The sequence below is a fragment of the Phyllopteryx taeniolatus genome, chromosome 10, assembly GCF_024500385.1.
Source record: "Phyllopteryx taeniolatus isolate TA_2022b chromosome 10, UOR_Ptae_1.2, whole genome shotgun sequence".
NCBI classification, from domain to species: Eukaryota; Metazoa; Chordata; class Actinopteri; order Syngnathiformes; family Syngnathidae; genus Phyllopteryx; species Phyllopteryx taeniolatus.
Window position 1 is genome coordinate 16,241,106 of NC_084511.1, and position 22,910 is coordinate 16,264,015.

Below are 22,910 nucleotides of genomic sequence, written 5' to 3' on the forward strand. Positions count from 1 at the left end.
TAGGCCACGTTTCCACCAAGGGATACCATTCAGTTCAGGATAGTGTACATATCAAAAGGTGTAAAAAGGTACCTTAGTAAGTTAAGGAATTTTAAACTTAAGTAGCCTACCTCTTTTTTATTCCCAGATGTACAAACGAGTGATGCCGAATGGAGCTCGCCACACTGTTGACTGGTTGACAGAAATTTGTTACTTGAAATAACAAGAATGTAAATAACACAAAACAAACCCTTTTAAATAAAGGTCTGTGGATAAAGATTGTAACCAGTTAGTTCAGGGTGTACCCCGCCTCCTGCCCGATGACAGCTGGGATAGGCTCCAGCACGCCTGCGACCCTGGTGAGGAGAAGCGGCTCAGAAAATGGATGGATGGATGGATAAAGATTGTGTCGCCTTCCTATTAGTTGAATTCATTAGAGGTTTACAGCGTACTCTACGTTTTCTGACTTGGTCTAGTTTAGTTTTCCAAGTAAACCCAGAGTGATTAGTCATTATTTTAGTGAATATGTTAACACTCCAAAAGAACTCAGAGACTTCTGAAAGCTCACTCAACTTCCTAAGATGATCTCAGTTTGGTTTGCTTCCAGCTCATGGCGTCATACACTTAACCTGTGCAACACAAAGCGGTTTAAATGTATTGCATTGACTGAGGCCCCTTAATACCAGAAAGGGTTCCTGTCAATAAAACCAAGGCTGGAATCATACTGCATGCCCAATTTTGATTTAGTGGGAAAATCCAATATTGTACTGTCTATTACTAGATCTACTTTCAAGTAACCTACATCCGATATCATTCTGCTCATATTAACTGAACACCTAAAAGAACTGGCATGCAAACACTCCCAAAACACAAGTAAACAATTACAGAGCTGTAAACATAACTAGTTTGTAATTTGGCCATTTTTATCCCTATTTAATGGCTCACTATAGCTTTGATTTACCACCGTACACCATTAGCATTCAGTTGACATCGAGTTTGCAATGATGCAGTATGGGTACACGTACTTCTTCCGGCCCAGATATATGTGATTTTTATCTATATACAGCAGGGATGGGCAACCTAAATGATGGAGGGGGCCACAATTTTTCATCAGCACTACCAGGGGGCCACATAGAACCGCCCACATCCTAACCATATTCTAGGACAACTGGGACCACTTCCTAACCCCCCAAAATACCATTTTGAATATAGACAGAATACATGCATGTCTGTTTTTTTTATTATTATTTGTATTGAACCAATGTAAATCACCATATCCATCCTCAAATGCATATATAAAAGAGCCACTCTTCACCAACAAAGGGTTTGAAGTGAACAACAAAATAACCACAAACTGTGATTTCTTTTTTTCCATTGTGAAGGGCTTTTGTGCATAAAAACTAACATTCAAAGATGGCACAAAACTGCTGAACAGCAAACCAACATGAATTCATGTTGTGCATTTTTCCACAAAAATCAACTCACTCACAGATTTTCATATTATACTATGTTTGTCCGTCATGCAAAAGTTAATAGGCCAACTTACTCACTTGTTGATGGAGCCTTGGCAAAGCACGTCAACGGCCTCTTGTCCAAGCCGACGTGTGTTTGCAACACCATTAACGACGTTAAATATGTCCATGTTATTGGAGGACACACATTTTAGTAACTCCTCATGCACTTCAAACAAATTGTCAACGGTTCTTATGATGAAGGAAAGTAAAAACAAAAATGCTGTTTGTGTACTTCTACATCCATCCATTTTCTGTACCGCTTTATCCTCACAAGGTTCGTGGGCTGCTGGAGCCTATCCCAGCTATCTTCGGGCGGAAGACGGGGTACACCCTGAACCGATCGCCAGCCAATCGCAGGGGACATAGAAACAAACAACCATTCGCACTCACATTCACACCTACGGGCAATTTAGCGTCTTCAATCAACCTACCACGCATGTTTTTGGGATGTGGGAGGAAACCGGAATGCCCGGAGAAAACCCACCCAGGCACAGGGAGAACATGCAAACTCCACACAGGCGGGGCCGGGATTTGAACCCCGGTCCCCAGAACTGTGAGGCAGATGTCCTAACCAGTCTTCACCGTCCCGGCGCCTTGATGTATTTATGAGAAAAATAAATTGGAATGGTATCATTTAAACCATGTAGTGTAAATCCAGCCTAAAAGGACTGAATTCAGTTTGGCTATGTGTCTCTCATTTATATGACCTCACACCTTTTATGTCACTAATGCAGCTATCGGCCTCCTATCCTCCCACCGTTGAGGGAAATCGGGATTTAGATTACCAACCGGTACAGTGGCAAGCTGGATTCAACTGTATTGCTTGTTGGAAACGTGGCTTTAGAGATGTGTGTCTTCCCCAGTTGGATGTGTTTGCAGTGGTTCACACTAAATCTAAGATGTGTGTGTTTATTAAGTTGGCTGACACTGCTTGTTTTGCCATCACCTCATTGTCAAGATCGACTTTTTCTCACTGTCCGTGTGTGGCTGTGAGGTTTACTCACCAGTAATAGAAATACAACTGTCTGTCTTAGATGGAGATGGAAAAGTAGGCTGGTGCATTTGTGATTCACTATGAAAAACAATATTGTAAACTGTATCAGAGTTGTTTGGTATTACCGTAATTGTATAGCTGCTGAAGAATAGACAGAGAGGAGGAGAGGAGGGCTGTCAAGAGGCTCTTGTGTTTGTGCATTGTCGAGAGTGTGTGAGTGTCTTTCTCAGTGCCATGTGTCTTTCCTGTTTTTCTGTCAGTTTTCATGGTGTTTTGACAGCATTAGAGTGTGTGAGGTCTGTCTGTGTGAGCTATCAGCTCCGCTCTCACCACTCATTGTTTTCTCTCTCTTCGTGTTTTATCATCCACACAGAGAATTCTCATTTGCTTACCATCCAGCCAGATCTAACCACCACCACCACTAGTTACCAGGGCACCCTGCGGTCTCGACACGATGCCACTGGTAAGTTTTCAATGACCAACGGGCCTCTGCTGGACCCGCTTCCCAAAGGCTCACACACGCTGCACAATGGGAAGCTCAATTCGGACCCAGCAGACTTCGTGAGCAGGCTGTCCACTCAGAGCTACTTTAAAACGCTGTCCCGTGACGTGGCCAACACTTCCTATGGCACCTTCAACTTCCTGGGCGGCAGGCTGACAATTCCTAACACTGGTGAGTTTTTCTTTCGTTTAGTGTTCTCCTTCTATATCGCTGTTCATCGTTCGTGCCCTCACTATTTCAAGAATTTTTGGGGTGAAACATCTATCTTTCGCAAAAATCCCTGCTATATTGTGAAAATCTGGGTCTTATCACATTTTTACATTTTTTATTTTTATTTTTTTACTGTGATGTCTTTGAATGTGGGAAGTTAGAGCCACAGTCGCAGATGTGCTTTTCAGTCGTTTATTGAAGCCATGGAAAACAACGGTAAAACAAAAACACAATGAGCAGCCTCACACAGGTGCTCCCGTCGGTCACAGCTCACGCGTAGACACTCACACACAGACTCGTCACAGTCACATTACACCCCACCAGGCTCAGCCTCTTAAAGGCCCTTGCATGCGCTGTATACTTTATAACACACACATACTACAATACCTTTTATACTTTTAAACTTTATACTTGCATTTTTTTGTGTTCAAATATGTCTGCTATGTATTTAAAAAGTTACATTTTTAATAAGTTTAACTGTGTTTAAAGTGTATCGGTGGGGTTAAAAATATGTATTTCTTTTAATATGGTCTCGCCATGCGGGATTGCAGATTTTCACTTACTCCTGGTGGGCCTGGTACATATCTCCTGCGATAAGTCAAGTCATGTTTATTTACTCTATGTAGCCCTTAATCACAAAATAATCTCAAAGGGCTTCCCCAACCGATAGTTGACAAAGATTGACGACATTCCCTAATCTAAACCTCCCAATCGGGCAAGGAAAAACTCCAAACCCTGTTTGGGGAGAGACGAAAAAACCTTAAGAGGGGGCCACAGATGGAGGGATCCCCCTTTCCTTTTTCTGGAGCCCTACCGGTTTATAACTTGTGTATAAATTCCACATGATCTTAGTAACCAATTAACTGATCCTTCAGAATTTGGTCAATTGTGTGGAATAAATTGTTTTGAAGCAACCGAAATCAAATGGGTTGCACTAAGGTACAGGAAACTCAGCTGGGCAAACCTTAGCGATGGCACCGCTTCTGGGCGAGTTAATTCTGCTCATAACGACACTAGTACGTAAGCAGGTGTTCAGAACATTCCATGAGCGTCTCCCATCCCATTCAAAAATGTTTTTAAATAGTAATTAATTATTCATTAATGTTCCTTTGATCAAGAAACAGTAGTAAAAAAACAAAAAAAACAACACATCTAAAAGCTCTTGTGATTCCAAGAACACTCGGGCATGTGGTCTGTTGAGTCCCTTCGCCACCTGGTAACCATGGTGACTTCAATTCACATTAGCAGAGGACGTGTCACCACAGCAACCCCACTGTATTATCACAGTCATCGCATATGAGCAGTTATTTTGCATGCTAAATACATAGGGTGTGTATTTAATTCATCAGCTTGTCATTATATATGCCCTGTCCTTACAATACGTTCCCCTTGCACTTGTTGAAGGACTATTGATGTGGCATAATGGGTCTATACTTATACTGTACTTTTTTTCCTTATTACTTGCCACAGCCAAACGGGCAACACGTTAAAATATGTCTCCTTTTCTTTCTTCTTAGATTAGATGTTAATTTTCCTTGGGTCCCCCTCAAATGCTGCATTTGTACTTTGTTGATTGTTCCTATTTTTTCTTGTAATTGTGAATATTGCTGCTCGGGATGAATAATCTACCTAGCTAGCTAGCTATCTACTGTATCTATCTTTCTATCTATCTGTCCTTTTTCTTGTCTATCTGGGAAGTTTCCATCTCAACAACATGACATCCTTGTGGAAGTACATCTTTTTCTTTTGCCTCTTGCCCTTCAAACAGGGTCTTTCTCTGAAGGCAATAATGGCTTAATCGAACTCAAAAGAAAGATAATGAGGTGAAGTGTTTGTTTTTGGGCTGGCGACCAATCCAAGCTTCACCCCACCACTCGCCCAAAGTCAGCTGGAATAGATTCCAGCTCACCCGCGACACTAATGAGGATAAGCGCCATATAAAATGCATGGATAAATGTCTGTTTATTTGGGGGTAAAGATAAATTGCTGCTGAAACTCTGTAGTCGTTTCTTTTTTATATACAGGCATTTCTTTTGTCAATCTTATTTGCAACCTTTACAGGCCACGCTGCAGCCCATGATTAGCCTTTTATCACAGCACTGAACATTCTCTTTAACAGTATAATGCAGACTTTGTACCAAATGAAATGTACTCTGAGAGATTCTAATAATAAAACCGAGAACAAATTATTCCAGTTACGACTTTCAGTATGTGCTAAATGCACAGGCAAAGTCCACTAAAGATTCGAAAATATCCACAGCACTTATTCCTACTTGGCATTATTATTTTTCTGAACTGTATATATTTAAAATGGCTATTAACGATGGATATTTGGCAAAATTTACTTGAACTATGGGGAAACTTACCAATCAGTTTTATATATATATATAACATGTTCTTCTTAGACAGCAAACTATTAGAGACTGAAACAATGGCACCTCTGTAGTGCACCCAGTTTTGCTTCAAATGGTGATTAATCACCAGCCAACTCTACACAACAGAATTCTTATTGTTTATTATTTATAAATAATGATCCGTTGGTTAGTATGCCCATCCCTAATGGCTAGGTATTATTTCAATGATGTTTTTCATTAAATTTAGTTGTCTTTTATGGGTAAAAGAGGTAATATCCTAGGTCGTGTTTTCTTGTTTGTGAATGCTTAGTGCAATCCGAATCACATTCAGGATACATATTTGGCATTAATTTAAATTTAGCGGGGATAATTACGTCGTTCCACGTGTCTATCACTGGTAAATTAAATTGTTGTTCCTTTTAGCTATTAGGATTGTAGATCTTGAGCTGCTCACACTTTGGTTTTACAGGTGACAAACCTCTAAGCCTTTGTGGAGGGTTGCACTCTGAGTGCTCTGGTTTTCACTCAATGTTTTATTCATGGGTTAACTTAAAGGCATGTGGGCTATACAATGCATCATCTCTGTGTGGGACACAAAAACACAATTTTTACTGAGTCAGAGCAGAGCCGTATAATTCTTTAACCTATTTTTGCCTGAGCTCATTTATTTGAGGCACATTGGAGATGGAGTTTATAGATCCTTACAGGGCTGTGAGCATTTAAAGCAGACTCACCTGATTCAACAGATAAGACTTTTTGCAACCCTCACACTATTGTGTCACATTTTTGTACACTGCTTTGAATAGAATTCTAAGTGGGGAATTGTGGCTTCACAATGCCACAATGCTTCTTTTTCCTCTGAGGTGCATTTCCCCTCTCTCATGGGGATGCAAGGATTCTCCCGGAGTATTCTGTTCCTTGGTTGCAATTATCTACTTTGCGGCAGGCAGAACACATTACAACTGCAATGCAGCACACGCTTTTGTCTCTGCTAATTGTCAACCACATGAGACGTGCAGGACCTCGGCTGCCTGTGCAGAGATTTGTATCTACTGTACGCGGCTCAAACTGCTTATGACCTTCACATTAAATTTGTTTTGCTGTTTGCTGTTTGTCGAGGCTCACCCCCTCTTAGTGAGACGAGAAAAGAGCTGTTCAGTCTGAACAAACGAGCCGCCTTCTTCTCACTACCTCTCTCTCTACCTTTTGTTTTTTGCATTAGGAATCAGTCTGCTCATTCCTCCAGAGGCCATTCCCAGAGGCAAGATCTATGAGATTTATCTCACCGTTCAGAAAAAAGAGGATTTAAGGTAAGTAAATAAAGTACCCATAGATGATGTCAAATTGTTTGTAAACACTGCTGTAAATCTGGCCTATGGCGTATAGTCACTAGCATGCTAAGAGTGTGCGACAACTCACAACCTTCATTATGCAGCCAGCTAATTTGCAGAAGTGACAGTGTCACATGCTTCCTTAAAGAGACCAGTATATTCACACTAATAACACCAGCGAACACTTTTCATTATGCTTAATGCCCCCTTCTCTCCTGACTGGTGTAGGTTACCCCTGGCTGGCTGCCAAACCCTGCTCAGCCCCGTTGTGAGTTGCGGGCCTCCGGGGGTGGTCCTGAGCCGCCCCGTTATCCTGAGCATGGACCACTGCTCTGACGCTTGCCTTGATAACTGGGCCGTCCGCCTCAAGAAGCAGACATACGAGGGTGCTTGGGAGGTGAGATGGCACAATAACACCAACCGTTGGGCCTTAATGGAAATACACCACCGAGTCTTTAACCTGGTGCAGTAGCATCTGCTGTCTGATAGTGCCCAACAGTTGACCACAAGAAAGTTTTCTTGTTGCACTCAAACAAAACCTTTCCAGCTCAGTAGTTGCCAGGCAACGTGTTTCTCAGAAATTGCTTTCTTCAAAGTACTTTTAGTCCTTCTTGGCTATTTCTGCTTTTAATTACTGTTGGAGGTGGAGATCCATCCCCGTCTGTCTAGCCATGAAATCTGAAATTATGAAGGATGAAGTTGGTGAGAACTTTTGAGCATCAACAAACATGGTTTGTTTCATGGTTTGAGGCTTTAGACCCATCTCAACAATCCAGAGATTAGAAAGACTGCATGGTTGGATTTGGGGTATTAGGAGTGCTTCTCATTTTTTTTACTACAGTACTGTGCATAAATAATTCACCTTCTCTACGTGTGGTAGCAGTGGGCTGTCTGTGGAATGGATTGGTCTGCCTGAGGCAGGGGTTTGACCTGCACTTTTAATGATCAATTCAACCAAATTTAGCCCAACTGCACGACCACCACTGGAGGAAAGTGGACAAAGAAAAGAGAGTGTCGTTTCAGCGATTTAAACCAGGAGTACGGAAAGATAGAGGAAATGGATCCAGGAGCAGAAGTAAGGGAAATGAATTGCTCCTAGAGTGAGCACTCAGTGGCGTAATTGAGCCGTCCCACACCTCGAGGAAATATTAAGATGATGAAAAAGTGAGACTCTATTGTAGTTGGATAGCAAATGAATTGTCAATACTAATTCCATCGATGTAGATGGTGTGCAGTTCCATAAATCAGACCGTTTGGCAGCCATTAATGCTCGCCTCAGCCTGATGTGGCCAATGGGAAGAGACAGTCAACTGGATGATGGAGGTTCCAGAGAAATATTGTCACCTTGAGTCCAATTTGTCCCCATCAAATTAGCATAGAGAGAGCAGTGTTGTCTCATAAAACTAGTTCTGATCTCTGATGTTTTTATTTATTTCTTTTTTAGTCTCCCATCATTATTACAGGAGATGCTGTTGTGGCACATCTGCCCTGCTGACATTTTAAAATCTGTCCGCTTTCTCATTGGAAAATCAGTAGCAGTGAATTCGTGTACAGCTGTCATGTTTTTATCACTCCTTAGGATAAGGCAACAGTGCTGTTTTGTACATGGAATTGAAATGTTTTCTTCTCACTTAACAAACTCAAACACTGTCAATAATCCAATATTTTTACCAAACCTCTCTTTGCGTCAACCATCTATTCTATTGATGGTGTTCTATAGGATATGTGTCTTGATTCTGTGTAAATGCACTGCAAGGGGCATTTGAGGCAACACAGTCCAAAATAAAACATCTACATACCCCCGTTTAAATCCCTGATTTTGTGCTATAGAAAATTGTGACCAAGATGAATCATTTTAAAACTGTATTTACAACCATTAATGTGACCTATAACCTGTACAACTCAATCAAAATATGTGTGAACACCCTCTTATAACTGGGGATGTGGCTATGTTCAAAATTAATCATTCAAACTCATGTAAAATGCCTGCCACCATCTAAAGTGCCTCTGGTTAACTCCAGATAAAGTTCAGGTTTTCTAGTAGGCTTTCAGTGACATTTTTTGCACACGTGTAACCGCAGTATCACAGTTGTTTTTTTAACTAACCCCTCTCTCTTTTTTTCAGTTGAGTCTGTACAGGTTTTAGGTCACAAATGGCCTCCCACAGATGGTAAAAACCTGCCATTTGAACAGGGGTGTATGGATTTTTTTATATCCACTATCTAATGTAACATTAACTTAAAGACCTTAATCTCACCAAAGCCCCCCAGAACAACACCCCCTCATCCTTTACGTAAAGTGGCTGCTTGACCTTTCATTCACAGCTTCCTTTTGTACTCTTCACCTCCTACAGGACGTCCTGTTAATGGGGGAGGAACTGGCGTCGGATCCCTATTATTGCCAGCTGGAGGCCGAGACGTGCCAGCTGTTTTCTGAGCAGCTGGGCACCTTCGCCTTGGTGGGAGAGTCTCTCCACATGGGTGCTGCCAAGCGCTTGAGGCTGGTGCTTTTTTCCGACGCCTACTGCTCCACGCTGGAGTACAACGTCAGGGTCTACTGCATGGACGACACGCAGGATGTCTTCAAGGTACACTGTGATGTCACTTGTTCAGTGTGGGGATTTCTCAACCCAATAACACATGTATGGAACTAGTTGATCATCAGTTGGTTGACTTGTTGGTACTCTTTCAAGTAGTGATTCCCATACATCAATAAGTGGACTGTGAGAGAGCATCCGGTGTGCCGCTGGAAAGATCAGGTTTCACTTAATTGGTCTGAAAAGAAATTTCAAAGTACTACAAATTTTGTATTTTTGTTCCTCTACAGCAGGCGCCTGTCTAGGGGTTGGGATGCTGGGATTTATTTTAGGGGTGCTTCAACGCTGCAAAAATGGGCTAGAAATGCAGTAAAAACAAGGAGAGCAACACTCACCGATGCACTTTCAGCCATCTATTGAATGGGCCAAGCAGTCAAACACACAAATACAAAATGAAAATACTTGCATGGAGCTACAGTAGGCCAAATGTCACACTTACACGCAGACTAACTGACCATGTTGGGCCAATTGAAGCTCTAATGTCTAGGTTAGGCGATGCCCCTAAAAGGGTTGTACACAACACTACAGTTGAGTGACTTTTGGATTGTCCCAATGTACAACAGCTTTTTTTCTTTACACTTTCTTTTTTTATGTTTTTATACAATTACTGCTGTTTTTCTTTATTGCACTGCTCTAAAGAGATGTTAACAACGTCTACCGATCCGTAATGAGAGGGAACAGGAAGGTGCTTGCCGAGCGATACTGGCACCTAGTGGCGTTTCATAGGTACTGCTGGAATTGTGGCGTTGTACATATGAGTGTAAGGAGACAGCATAAAATCACATAATATGTGTTTTCATCAATATGTGTTTCATCACCATTGTTAGTTGTGAAAGTAATAATACATAATACATTTTATTTTGTACAGCTCTTGTATTGGCTCATTACATTGTGCAGGTGTCCCTAATGTTGAGGCCGGTCTGTGTTTATGTAAGAATAAAGCAAAACAAATCAATCATGCAAGGAACTCAATAGAAATTGTTGCAGACGTTATTATTGTAGCCAGATTGTTTTTTTATTTTATTGTACACATAGATAATCATAAACAACTGCCCGTTGGGATACATTGTTGTTGTCTATGACCATGCGTTTCTATTATGATAGCAGTCTTCAAGTGAATTCATTAGACATAGCCAGAGGGAATGGAACCACGATTAAACTGTGTGGAGTTGCCAGTGTGTGAGTTGTGGATGTGAAACAATGCACAGGTTCTGGTTAATAACACTATACAGTCATTGGTAGTGTATCTGTGTGCTGCTCAGCTGCTGCAGGCTATCGTGTTTTCCTTCACTTTGTTCACCTCCGTATTTCGCCTCTCTTTCCTGCCCTCCGTGTGGACGTGGTTTAATCAAGTGCTAATGCTTTCCTCCCTCCCCCGGGAGCTGCCTCTGAGTAGTCGGTTAAGATTTCATTTGCATGCTTAATTAGTAAATTAAAAGGAGAGCCTGTCCCAGTCTTCTCCCAGCAACGCCCATGCTCGCTCTCTCGCCGGCCCACTCCTCTTCATCTGACACCACCCACAGTCACAAGTACCATTTCCCACTCAAGTCCACTTCTGCTGGCTGTAATGGCTGACCTCATTGTACACCACCAAAATCAATGGGCAGCAGTGGGGCATAAAGAAGGGGGAGGAGGTGGGGGCTCGTTGGGCTGAAGCTGATGAGAGCCTAGCATAGGCTTTATTTAGCTGAAGGATGGAAATTACTAAAAACTTCAGTAATGCCTTTGTGTGACTATCAGAGGTTGCGTGACTTCAATTTTTTTTTAAGTCGACGCTAATGTGATAAGACTCGAACTTGACTACTGCAATCGAGTAATGACATTGGTTTTTTTTCAGTACAGTACTATAATTTAAAGAAATCACAGGAGGAGGAAATGTTTTGCAATAACCTATATTCGCAGACAATGGACAGCACTTAACATAGAATTTAAGCAGAACGTACATATTAGTTTACAAGAGCATTAACGTACTTCCAGCATAAGAAACAAATCTTGCTCGCTCAGTGTGCTTGCCGCTGGGACAGCAGGGTAACGTTTGTGTAACTTGGCCCCACGAGGAAACCTGTCCTTGTTCTGGGCCCACCACTGTATCAGAGTTTGCATGATGCAGATTTTGCAAATATTCACAAAGTGTCAAAAGGTCCAAGTGTAAAAATAAATCCATTGTTAATTATACATATGAACAATATGTGTACATACCCTTTGATGATAAATGCGGAGAAGACTTGCATACTTTGCAGTGTAGTTAGTTTTTGTTCGTTAGTTATCGTTGATTCATTTTAATGAGCAGCCAGGAAATTTTCCCACATCATCCATGTGTTCATTTCTGATATTTGTCGTCTTTTCACTTCTGGACCCCGCAAAAAAAGCCAAAGAAAAAGCAAAGCACACCCTATTTGAGTAAATCTGTGAAATGATTACTTACCCGGAAGTCTCACAAGGTACTCTATGTTGAGTTGACAATTTGTCACGTCATAATGACGCTTTTACCTCCAAGCTTTTATGCGACTTTCAATGCACGTTTCCAGAAATGTTTCCAATTTATACATCAGGTTCTTTGGATTTAGAGGTTTGATAAACGTCAATCTCGATTGTAAAATACTCTTGTTCACAAGAACTGGTAAATGGGTAAATTTTCCACTATCTTTTTTCAAGCTCAAGGACACCAATTTTAACCATTTTTGCCTGACTTCATTTGCTGGCCTACAAGTCCCTCATGATGCAATGAGGCACCAACACCATCTTACACATCACATGCAGAGAATGGTCTTGAAGGCCATTTTCCTCTGAGGTCCGGGGCATGACTTTGATGCTTTGGAACACAAAATATTGAAAAATGGACTTACCCGACTGCAGTACACTATTTGTATTTTATTCACTCCAGGCCACTGAATTGTGATATTTCTGAATGTTGGTGCTGAATATCTCTCCATTTTACAACGTACATGATGGCTTCAACCACATACTGAACATTTGTGAATGCCGCAATATATTTTTACTGACATTTTCTATAGCATTTCTGTGTGCTCTGATAGTTTCCTGTGTGCAGTGCCCCCTGAAATATTGAAGGTCACTGACATTCAATATGTTTTCTGTACTGTTGTCAAAAGTGAATTCTTATCACGCTCTGTTTTTATAGAGAACTTTTTGGGGAGTCTGGTTTGTGCCAAGTTGTGAAAGGCCTGTGCTGTGGATGCTGCACCACACAGAGTTTGTTTTGACTTTGCATTGTCTCAAAGCAGCAGTAATGATAAGGTTGTAGTTGCATATTCAGCTTACCGCTCTGATTGCCTGCAGTCTGACTGTTAAATTGACCTCCCGTGCCCCGTGTGGGAAAATTGCTGCTGCGTGGAGAACTTTTCCCATTTTTTTGTCGGTCTGTCTGCTCATCTTCCGTTGGCGTTCCCCTCCACTCTCCGAGCCGTGAAAAGGACATGGGAGCTTGTTGACTCCAGCACTTGTGCCGCCGTGCTCTGAAGCTCCCCCGACGCCTTTGAGTGCATTAGCTCGCCGTCTCTCACACAACCTGGCCCTCTGGTAAGCCACAGCATCTCCAGGGTTCTGTACTTTTTAGTGAGTGATTTAGAATGTGGCCCACACTGTTTTACTAATCTCGACTTCACACTGCTTTTGATGCTGTTATGGAGGGAGCAGTTCATTTAGCAAGTACATTAACCACTTTGAGTGGAGATTAAACTTCCCTGGAGAGTTCAGCCTAATCACTAATCACTGTTTTTAAAATGCACCATTTATGATTAGACTTCTAGCATGGCTGCTGCTAATTGTTGTGTGTATCGGTGCTAAAGAAGCAGGGGTTCGGTGTGAGTGGCAAAGCAACAGTGGTGCTGATGGGGAGTAGCTCCCCATCGACAACGTAGGTAAAACTGCAACATTTGGTGTCTGCCAAGGCTCTGCACCTTGTTTTCCAGACAGCAAGCCAACTTCCCAGTCATTAAACAGCACATACTCGCAATGGCATATGAGAACATCTGAAAAAGAGATGCTGTGCCTTTCCTGTTGTCTACTCTGTGACAGGAAGCGCAATAGAATGAAAAGAAAGGCTGACATTTCCACTCCAGTCTCACCGCTGGCTGCTCTGACAAGCCTGCATCAGTGCCTCCATAAACACATGCGCATCCATACATACAGTACGTGCAGGCTCGCTGAACCATGCAATCTTTTATCTCCCAATTACAGCATATTAGAAGCAAAGTTATTGTCTTTGATCCTAAGTGCGTGGGGGCTCTGGGGAAGCGGTGACATTTCCAACTGATGTGCGACGAATGTTACCAGGGCTCTGCCGAGACCAATTACATTAATATTTAATGCGTGTCCTGCGCTTGATGGGCCCGGCCGGCCAAGGCTGGCTCGGTAGAAGAGGAGGCGTGATTTGCTTTTGGGCCCTGCCCTCACCGTGCACTTGGCTGATCGCCACTTAGCCCGTGGGAGAGCATCACTGATGTTTTGCCATCCCACCACTCGTTGAACACCTGCAGTGAACTTCCTACCTATGCACTACAGAGATAGACCTCAAACTAGCTTCTAATTAAATTGCCACATGCTTTTGTTTTATATTTAGCTCTGATACAGTATTTACTACCTGACAGCTGTGGTCGTGAAGTAAACAATGTATTATTAACAATCTGGATCATTTTCATATAATTAGATCAAATAACGGTAAAGAGACAAAAAATTTATAAATTTGCAAAAATTTTTGCCGCTTTGGTTTTATATGGGTAATTGTCCCCCATGCTGATACAGCCACGCTTAAAGTCCTATTTTCAAAAGGTTATTGATGATTTAAAATTTTAGACATTCATAATAAAGGAATTCCTTTTTGACTGAGCAAATGGTGGTGGCCCACTGAAATACACTTGTATAACAATATAGACATGAGCAGCTTCATAAAGATTGTGTGAGTTGCACAATTTGCATGTGTTGCATTTTCAAACTCTCCGGATACAAGTGCACAAATGATCCTAACTGCTCATTAAACCCATTACAATCTAGTCTTCATATAATTGTAATAAGACATGCAATAGTTCTGACACGTTCATACATATTAATTCATATCTCAGAAATAAAACCATTTCTTTTTTCTGTCTGCTATTGTGTGAGTGCAAAACGGCTTCCTTATTCTGACACTCCAGCTCCCAGATCCCTCTGGTGTATTGCAACAACATAATGAGGCTCTCTCCAGTGGCATTAATGGTAAAGACAGCTGGAGTGACAAAGAAGGACTGTTTTTAAAAGAACCACAGAAAAAAAAAGGAATTCTGAACACAATAAGATGCATTTGTGTTAGTTTTCAAGGAAAAGGCATATCAGAATCATCTTTATTTGCCAAGTATGTCCAAAAAACACACAAAATATATATATATATATATATATATATATATATATTGGGCGGCACGGTGGACGACTGGTTAGAGCGTCAGCCTCACAGTTCTGAGGAGCGGGGTTCAATCCCCGGTCCCGCCTGTGTGGAGTTTGCATGTTCTCCCCGTGCCTGCGTGGGTTTTCTCCGGGCACTCCGGTTTCCTCCCAAAAACATGCATTAATTGGGGACTCTAAATTGCCCGTAGGTGTGACTGTGAGTGCGAATGGTTGTTTGTTTGTATGTGCCCTGCGATTGGCTGGCAACCAGTTCAGGGTGTACCCCGCCTCCTGCCCGATGATAGCTGGGATAGGCTCCAGCACGCCCGCGACCCTAGTGAGGAGAAGCGGCTCAGAAAATGGATGGATGGATGTTTATTAAATTACCGTATTTTCACAACCATAGGGCGCACCGTATTAAAAGGCGCAATCTCAGTTAAGGGGTGTATTTCTGTATTTAACACATACAAAAGGCGCATCGCATTATTGGGCGCAGGCATGGTAAAACATACGCTAGCTTAAAACATACGGTAGCATGCATGCACGCTAAAACAATGTTTTTAAAAAGGCAGCAGGCGCAAAACTGAGTTCGGTTCTACTTTACTGAAGTGTTTAACAATGTCCTCACGTTATTTTTTGATCAATTCTCATCCACAAATCCATCAAAGTCCTCATGTTCTGTATCCGAAATGAACAGCTGGGCAAGTTTTCAATCAAACACGCCAGTTTCCTCTCGTCATTGTCAGAGTCAGTCTCGTTGCCGGGGGCAACGAGGGCATCATTCAGCAATGATGCCTGCTTTTGCGAAAGCTCGGACAACAGTCAAAGCAGATACCTTAACCCAAGCATCCACAATCCATTCACATATGGTGGCGTAACTCGCCCGGCGTTGCCTTCATGTCTTAGTAAAGCTGTGTTCGCCATCTGTCATCCATGGCTCCCACGCCGCTCGCAGCTTCACTTTGAATGCCCTGTTTACACGGATGTCCAGCGGTTCGTCAAGCCTCCCGGAATGATGGCAACCCCCGAGTTATTGCACTCAGTCAAATGGTGACTGTAGAGATGCTTCTCCCGGATGTTCTTTGCTCATTAACCCATTGCTCGCGTTGGCCTTCCAACTCGGGCCACCTCCCCTTGTTTCCGCGTTTGTTTTTCTTTTTTTTCCGCGGAAACTCAGCTTCATCTTCCTGACTTGACGAAGCTCGTTTTCCTGCTTCCTCCACTTGCGAACCATGGATTTGTTGATCTTAAATTCTCTCGCGGCTGCTTGATTCCCATGTTCCTCCGCGTAACTGATAGCTTGCAGTTTAAACTGTGCTTTGTAAGCGTGTCTCTTCCATTTTCGGGGGTCCTTAGCCAAACCGATGTTGTTTTGCACAATCCACACCCCGGAAATGCTCACAGTCAGTCAAGCGGTTAAAAAAAAACAAAAAAAAAACACCCCGGTGCTATATACCTACTGGGGGCGTGGCTTTAGCGTCCTAATTCGCGCACCCTTCCCCTGTCCTCAGCCACGTCCGCTTTTACCTCTGTGTAAGCAGCGTGTCGGCAGGAAATGGTAAAAAAAAAAATAATAATAATTAGCGGAGCGCTCATCACACAACAACATTTATAGATGTTGGGACTCGGTGCACACATGAGGCGCGCCGCATTATAAGGCACCACGTCCATTTTGGAGAAAATTTAAGACTTTTAAGTGCGCCTTATGGTCGTGAAAATACAGTATATGAAACAGATCCGTAAGTAAACAAGTTGCCTCGCAAAATAACAGGTCAAAGATTATAACCCGATGTCAAGTAGTTTTTACAGACCACTTGTAAAGTCGGGTGGTGACCCTCCAACACCAGCAGGTAGCGCTTTACCCACAGGACTGGAATTGAACAGTATGTCCTTTTAAGGCATCAGCCTCCAATTGAACAAGTCAGACATTTTTCAGGCTAGGTGGAGGTCTGCGCACTACTGGGTGCTATTCTGGTGAAATGCCGTACACGGTATGTTTGTGTCACCATGCCATTTTAAATAATTGTAAAATCATCCATGTGTTCATGGTGCCGAGTAGTACAGTTACATTGACCCCTATGGGTAATATTTGCAAACATGTTGTGTAATAAGCTAGTTTTAAAGTCAACGAGTTGATATGGTAAGCAAAGTAACAAAGGAACATAAAAATGAATTAAATCACAACAACACTATGCTAGTGTTCCCTGGATGAGTTTATTCCTATTGAGCCATACATTTAAGCTTCATATTCCATAATATGCAATTGTTGCATACAGTAGTGCTCTTAGGTAGGTCCGATCTTAAAAATGCACATCCTCTTGTTGAGCTTATAAACATTATCCCTATTTAATATTTACATGCAATATCTTGTATATTTTACTCTGGTTCTTATTCTAATTTTATATGTAACTAATTAAACAGAAGTGGTGTGGTATGTCTTTACCTTCCATCTGATCATGTTGGTGTGCATGCATGCTAACAAAACATGAGCGGTATCAATGCTGTTCCACCAATGCCACTTACTGTAAAGTAGCCATCCAGGGTCACAATGGCAAAGACATTATTAGCCAGTGTACCCTCCAGATGTATTGATGAAAATGCTGCTTTCACTTTTCATGTAAATATAGTTTTGCTTTGCATGTCCTCATTGTTGCCAGTGCTGCCAGGTATGAGCCATGCAGGGCCACTGCATCATTTTTTCATTCCACTGTAGTGATCCATCGTCATAGATGACCATTGGCCATGCATCCTTCAGTACAATAAAAGTTCAGCAGCAGTTTCTGCTCATTTGGTTTGCTTTCTTAATCATTACCTAATGAGAGCCACCAAGTTTTTCCTTCCCAATTCGCACTGCAAACATTTCATCGTGCTGAGTTAAAAATGCAAAAATGTTTTTACAATCTATTTATACTGCTCCTCATCTGCACATAATAAATACTGTATTTGTGTGAACTCCTCTTTTGTATTAGTGCCCAGAATTTACACTTGAATCGATATTCATGTAATGAGTTTAATGTGCTCGGCTCATCGTCTCGTTGTCTTCAGATCGTAAAAATGTATGCTCCAGTGTAAAATAATGGTTGTTTAACAGCTGTCCTAAACGGGTGGCTCACTGTGTCTTTTTTACACAGTTTAACCTCCAGCAATTTTCTTTTTTGTGTTTGTTTTTTGTTTGTTTTTTCATTTAAATGTTTTTGCAATAATTTAATGGCCAGTTTGAGCATTAAATAGTGACTTTCTTCCCCCAGGGAGGTGCATTTTTTTTTAGCAGATCTCTTCTAAAGAAAATTATTGGGGAATATGTTCAAATAAGAATGACTGAGATAATGTTTTTATGTAATCTTTTAGTGTTCACGTATGCTGTGAGTTATCAGGCGGAATGCATGACTCAATGCGAGTAGAACATTTATAAGTGAGCGGACAAGACCCTTGTATTTGTAGTTACTAGTCAGAGTTGACTGTGGCGTGCACGGCCACTGGAGCTCAGACTGATGAGAGAAAAATCTGTCACATCCCGCTGACAGACACATTGATTTATGGAGCCCACATTGTCAGGCATTTTCTGTAGCAACAAATGCATTTTCTATGAAAACTATGAAAATGGATTACTGTGAGGAGGCAGCGAGAGAGAAGGGGCCAGGATTTAAAGTTAAAAGCCTGACAATTTGTCCCTCTGTCTCTGATGTGAAAGCTTGACTAACTAACTGATCAAACGCTGCTTCTAATCCGTCTGAATTTGTTAGGTCAATCACTTTATTACACACAACAATACAGACATTTAAAAGTGCTTGCTGTGAGGAGAGTGCAATATTTTAATCCTGAGCTTTCAACCCAGCGCCTTATGGCATATATAGCCTTGATTTGTTTTTAGAGCTGGCCTTTCTGCATCAGCACTCAGAGAGAGAGTTTGCTGCAGCTGCTAACCTCTTTCTGTCAGCACCAGCCTGAAGAGATTAGCTGTATGAGTGTCTCTTGTTCCCCAATGGAGGCAGGCCCCAGTCCATCTCAGTCCCGGCTCTGGTCCGAGCCAAGACGATGAGAGGAAGGCTGAGCGTTGGATGAAGGGGGGGTTGAAGTCATAGAATACTGTGGCCATGATTGCAGTAATCCTGTTATCTCTCCTGCTAAAGCTGGCCACTCCAGTGACCCGCAGACCCAAATGTTAAGCTGCCTGTGTCTCTCTTCTCTTTTCACTCCATCTCCCTCCTTAGCCAACCTCATTGAATGTCAGGGGGTGGTCTCGCCTCTGCCGGATTCTAAAATTCACAGTCCTCACACACACCCTGGCCCTATCTCAGATTCCGTCAGAACAAAAGGAGCGGGTCTCCTGCAGTATATGAACATGCCGCCCATCTCATGCATCTTAATGTTGCCACAGTTGTACGGGGTCAGGGTGACTTAACTGAGCCCGCCTGTGTTATCTTCAGCAAACGGGAGCTCTGTTTGGCTCTGCCTTTGTGATTAATGCATGATTTGATAAACTAATTAAAAACCTTGCATTGTTTTCCCCCCTGTAGAATGAGCAAATAATACGGTCAAATTTAGCTTCTCATTTACTCTATTAGCTCACTCACCCTGTTATTTGTTAACAGGATAATGGGGCGTAAAGAGAGCCATTATTCTCTTAGTCCAAAGCATATGCTGGTTCCGGCACAGAAATAATTTAGTACACACACTCCCGGGCTGTTTTTAACCGAGGACACAGTCACACACGTAAAGGGCTGTGTTGTCCTTCAATAAAATCACGGCTCAGAGTGCCGTGTTGTGGGCCTTGTTTGATCGTAATCCTGCTGCATCAGCCATTCACCTGACACACTGTGGGACAGGTGAGTTAGTATGCATCCTGTTAGCGAGATGTTGATAACGGCGTCATTGGCATTCCGTGCCCACCTTTTCTTGCTAACAGGCCTATAGATCTCCTACTGTAGGTCAGAGACCTGATCAAATTCCGCCAGCCGTGATTAGCAATGCTAATTCTGCTTAACAAATGATAGTGCTTAAGAACTGTGTTAACTAGACTTCTCTTGAAGCCCTAATAATGTGCCTTTTGCCTGTGTAAGACACATAATAGCAGAGGGCTTTTCATTCTTAGGAGGATACACTGCCCCCTGCTATTCAGCCATTAGACCTCTGAATAATTGTTTGGCATCGTCTTTCTGGGTATCATCACAAGCTTCTTTCAGTACTGTACCTGCAGCTGGTCACGTTCATAACAATGTACTGTACGTATTAGATATATTTTTGTGTCTGAGTGGGAGGACTAAAGATGCTGGTATGCGGGTAGCTCTCCTCAAGGGGGAATACAAACCATGTTAACAAGGCGAGTGAGCACAATGCAAACATTGAAATTAGAAATGCACAAAGCAAACATGAAAATTCCCCACTCGGGCTGAGCTCAAAAGCGCTTTTTCAGGGAGAGCACGCATGCAATCACAAAAGCAGGTAGACATTCAGAAAATATAATTAACAGCTTCCTTATTATGATTGGAATGAGGCCAGTTCATACTGGGGAAAGAGGGCAGCAAATTAAATCTTTGTTGTGCAGAGAGAAATGACTCCCATTGGCCACTTTAGCAAAAGCAAACTTCCCAATATTCAGCCACCATCAATTAATATGAATTTCCTTGCAGTAGAAGGACAGTATCAGTTGGTGACAGTAAAACACCATTAAGCTGGTTTTCCAACAGCCAATAGACCCCACAGACCAACAAAGATAGACAATACATTAGGTACAGTCGTGTTTTGTTCTCACATTTTCCCTTTGTAGGTTATGTTGAGTGCATATGTTATCACTGTGTGTTTTTGTACAGCGCAGTATTTTTGAGTGCAAAAAAAAAAACAATATATATTGGTATTTTGGGGGGTTCTGGAACAGATTAATTGCACTTCCATTCATTTCAATGGGGAAAGGTGATTTGAGAAATGCTTTTTTTTTTTTTTTTAGATATGACCGCTCTATTTACAGTACATGTATTTTATTGTTTAACATTTTCTTTTAATTTAAAAAAAAAAAAAACACCACCTGACCTTGAAAAAATACTCACTTGTTGTACGGGACGTCTTTGAAAAGCCAAAAAAAACCTCTGACATGCTTAGTTACAAAATAAACAATACAGTATTTATTACTTTTAGGAATGATTTTAAACTAGTACTGTATATCTGACACTTTTTACCATAATTGCAGTTAAAAATAACCCAACTAACGCAATCAATGATGGTCAGATAACAGTTGTCATGATGTACATACAGTAAGAGCTTTTGGAGCCAAAGGTGGCCCGAAATTAAGCAGAGGTGGCAACCAAATTTTGAATGCAGGTAAAATCCTGTTATCGAGATACTCTTCACAAAAAATGGTCCGGTAATTGGAGCCGCTCTAGTACGACAACAGACAGTCAATTGACAGAGAACACTTTTGAGACATAAAGACATTGACAAAAAAAAAAAACAGTCACTGAGCAATAAAGGGTTGCTAGTTATCTGGTAATGCCGGTAGATTTTTTATTTTATTTTTTGACAATCGTGCAAAAAGATGCAGAGTCCTCTAGCACTTAGAGCAGTTCGAATAACTAATATTGCAATAGTCCGGTGCAATGACCATTGTGCAAAGGGCGCCGAGACTTCAAGCGAGTAGTACGATAATCTGGGACACTGTTGATTGTGCAAATGTTGCAGATACTCCTCAGTCAGTGTGCAAATGGAGCAGATGCTACTCTGGCATGAGTGTCCAGTATTGGTCAACAACAGATATGCAAATACTGCAGCATGGTGAGACTACTACAGTGAGTGCACGAGTAATATATAATTGGCCCGACAGAAATGTGACAACAAACTCAAAACAAAACAAATTGTCGGCATGTTGCAATGTAATTGTAGGTTAGGTGTTTAAGAAATTGATTGCAATAGGGAAGAAGCTGTTGGAATGTCTGCTAGTTCTAGTTTGCATTGATCGGTAGCGCCTACCTGAGGGAAGGAGCTGGAAAAGTTGGTGACCGGGATGTGGAGGGTCCGAGAGGATTTTGCACTCTCTTGTCTTAGTTCTGGCAGCGTGCAAGCCCTCAAGGGTGGGTAGGGGGGTACCGACAATCCTTTCAGCAGTTTTGATTGTCCGTTGCAGTCGGAGTTTGTCCTTTTTTGTAGCAGCACCGAACCAGACTGTGATGGAAGAACACAGGACTGATTCAATGACCGCTGTGTAGAACTGCCTCAGCAACTCCTGTGGCAGGCCGTGCTTTCTCAGAAGCCGCAGGAAGTAGATCCTCTGCTGGGCCTTTTTGAGGACGGAGTTGATGTTGCAGTTAAAAATAACCCAAGTAACGCAATCAATGATGGTCAGATAACAGTTGTCATGATGTACAGTAAGAGCATTAATAAGCAGATTTTTCTTGTATTTGATCTTTTGCATTGCGCAGTCGAGCTAATTGTGTTGTGGCTAGTGAATGTATGTCTTTCACATTTGTCCTCTGCTGCCAGACAGTGAGACCAATTATAAGATGTATAATTTTACAATACTGCTCACTTTTCAGAATAGGGTCCATTGATGTCAGATCTAAAAAGTAGTGGGTTCTTCAAAGTTTCTGGCTTTGATGAGTGACTTGTAAAGGTCACATATTTTATCCCCCCATTGCAGATGGTCATTTGGATGGCAAAAAAAAATTATCCCACCGCAACTGTTTTTTTCATGAGTTTTTACAGTGTACAGGCAAGTCCCAATTTAATTCAATTACATTTTATTTATATACTGTAGCGCCAAATCACAGCAGGAATTGTCTAAAGTCACTTTAGATTTGGAGCGAGTCTAGAATTTCCATTTTCACACATAAAGCAACCAATTGAATTTAGATTAATACGCCTTCAGTGTAGTAACTACCATGTTGTGCCCCAACATGCCACGCAGTTGAGCTCTACTCGATGTAGATGCAGCTAAATTAAGGCTAAGAAGAAGATGCTGCAGTAATAGTCGTGCCCGCAAAGCAGACAGAATATGCTATGCCTGTGAGTGATTTTGTAGACTTTGCTTTTATGTGTTGCTTCTCTGTTTGTGTTAAAGTAGCAGT

General features: G+C 41.9%; 1 protein-coding gene across 6 annotated transcripts in view; it reads left to right on the forward strand.

Moving 5' to 3' along the window:
• The window catches only part of unc5a (unc-5 netrin receptor A), a 205,753-nt gene that overhangs the window by 162,812 nt on the left and 20,031 nt on the right, over positions 1-22,910 (forward strand). For all 6 annotated transcript variants that reach the window (XM_061787189.1, XM_061787190.1, XM_061787191.1 and 3 more), the window contains 4 exons: positions 2,861-3,160; positions 6,776-6,863; positions 7,113-7,281; positions 9,238-9,471. In XM_061787189.1, the coding sequence (XP_061643173.1) occupies positions 2,861-3,160; positions 6,776-6,863; positions 7,113-7,281; positions 9,238-9,471 (791 nt within the window). The remainder of the gene's footprint in view (positions 1-2,860; positions 3,161-6,775; positions 6,864-7,112; positions 7,282-9,237; positions 9,472-22,910) is intronic.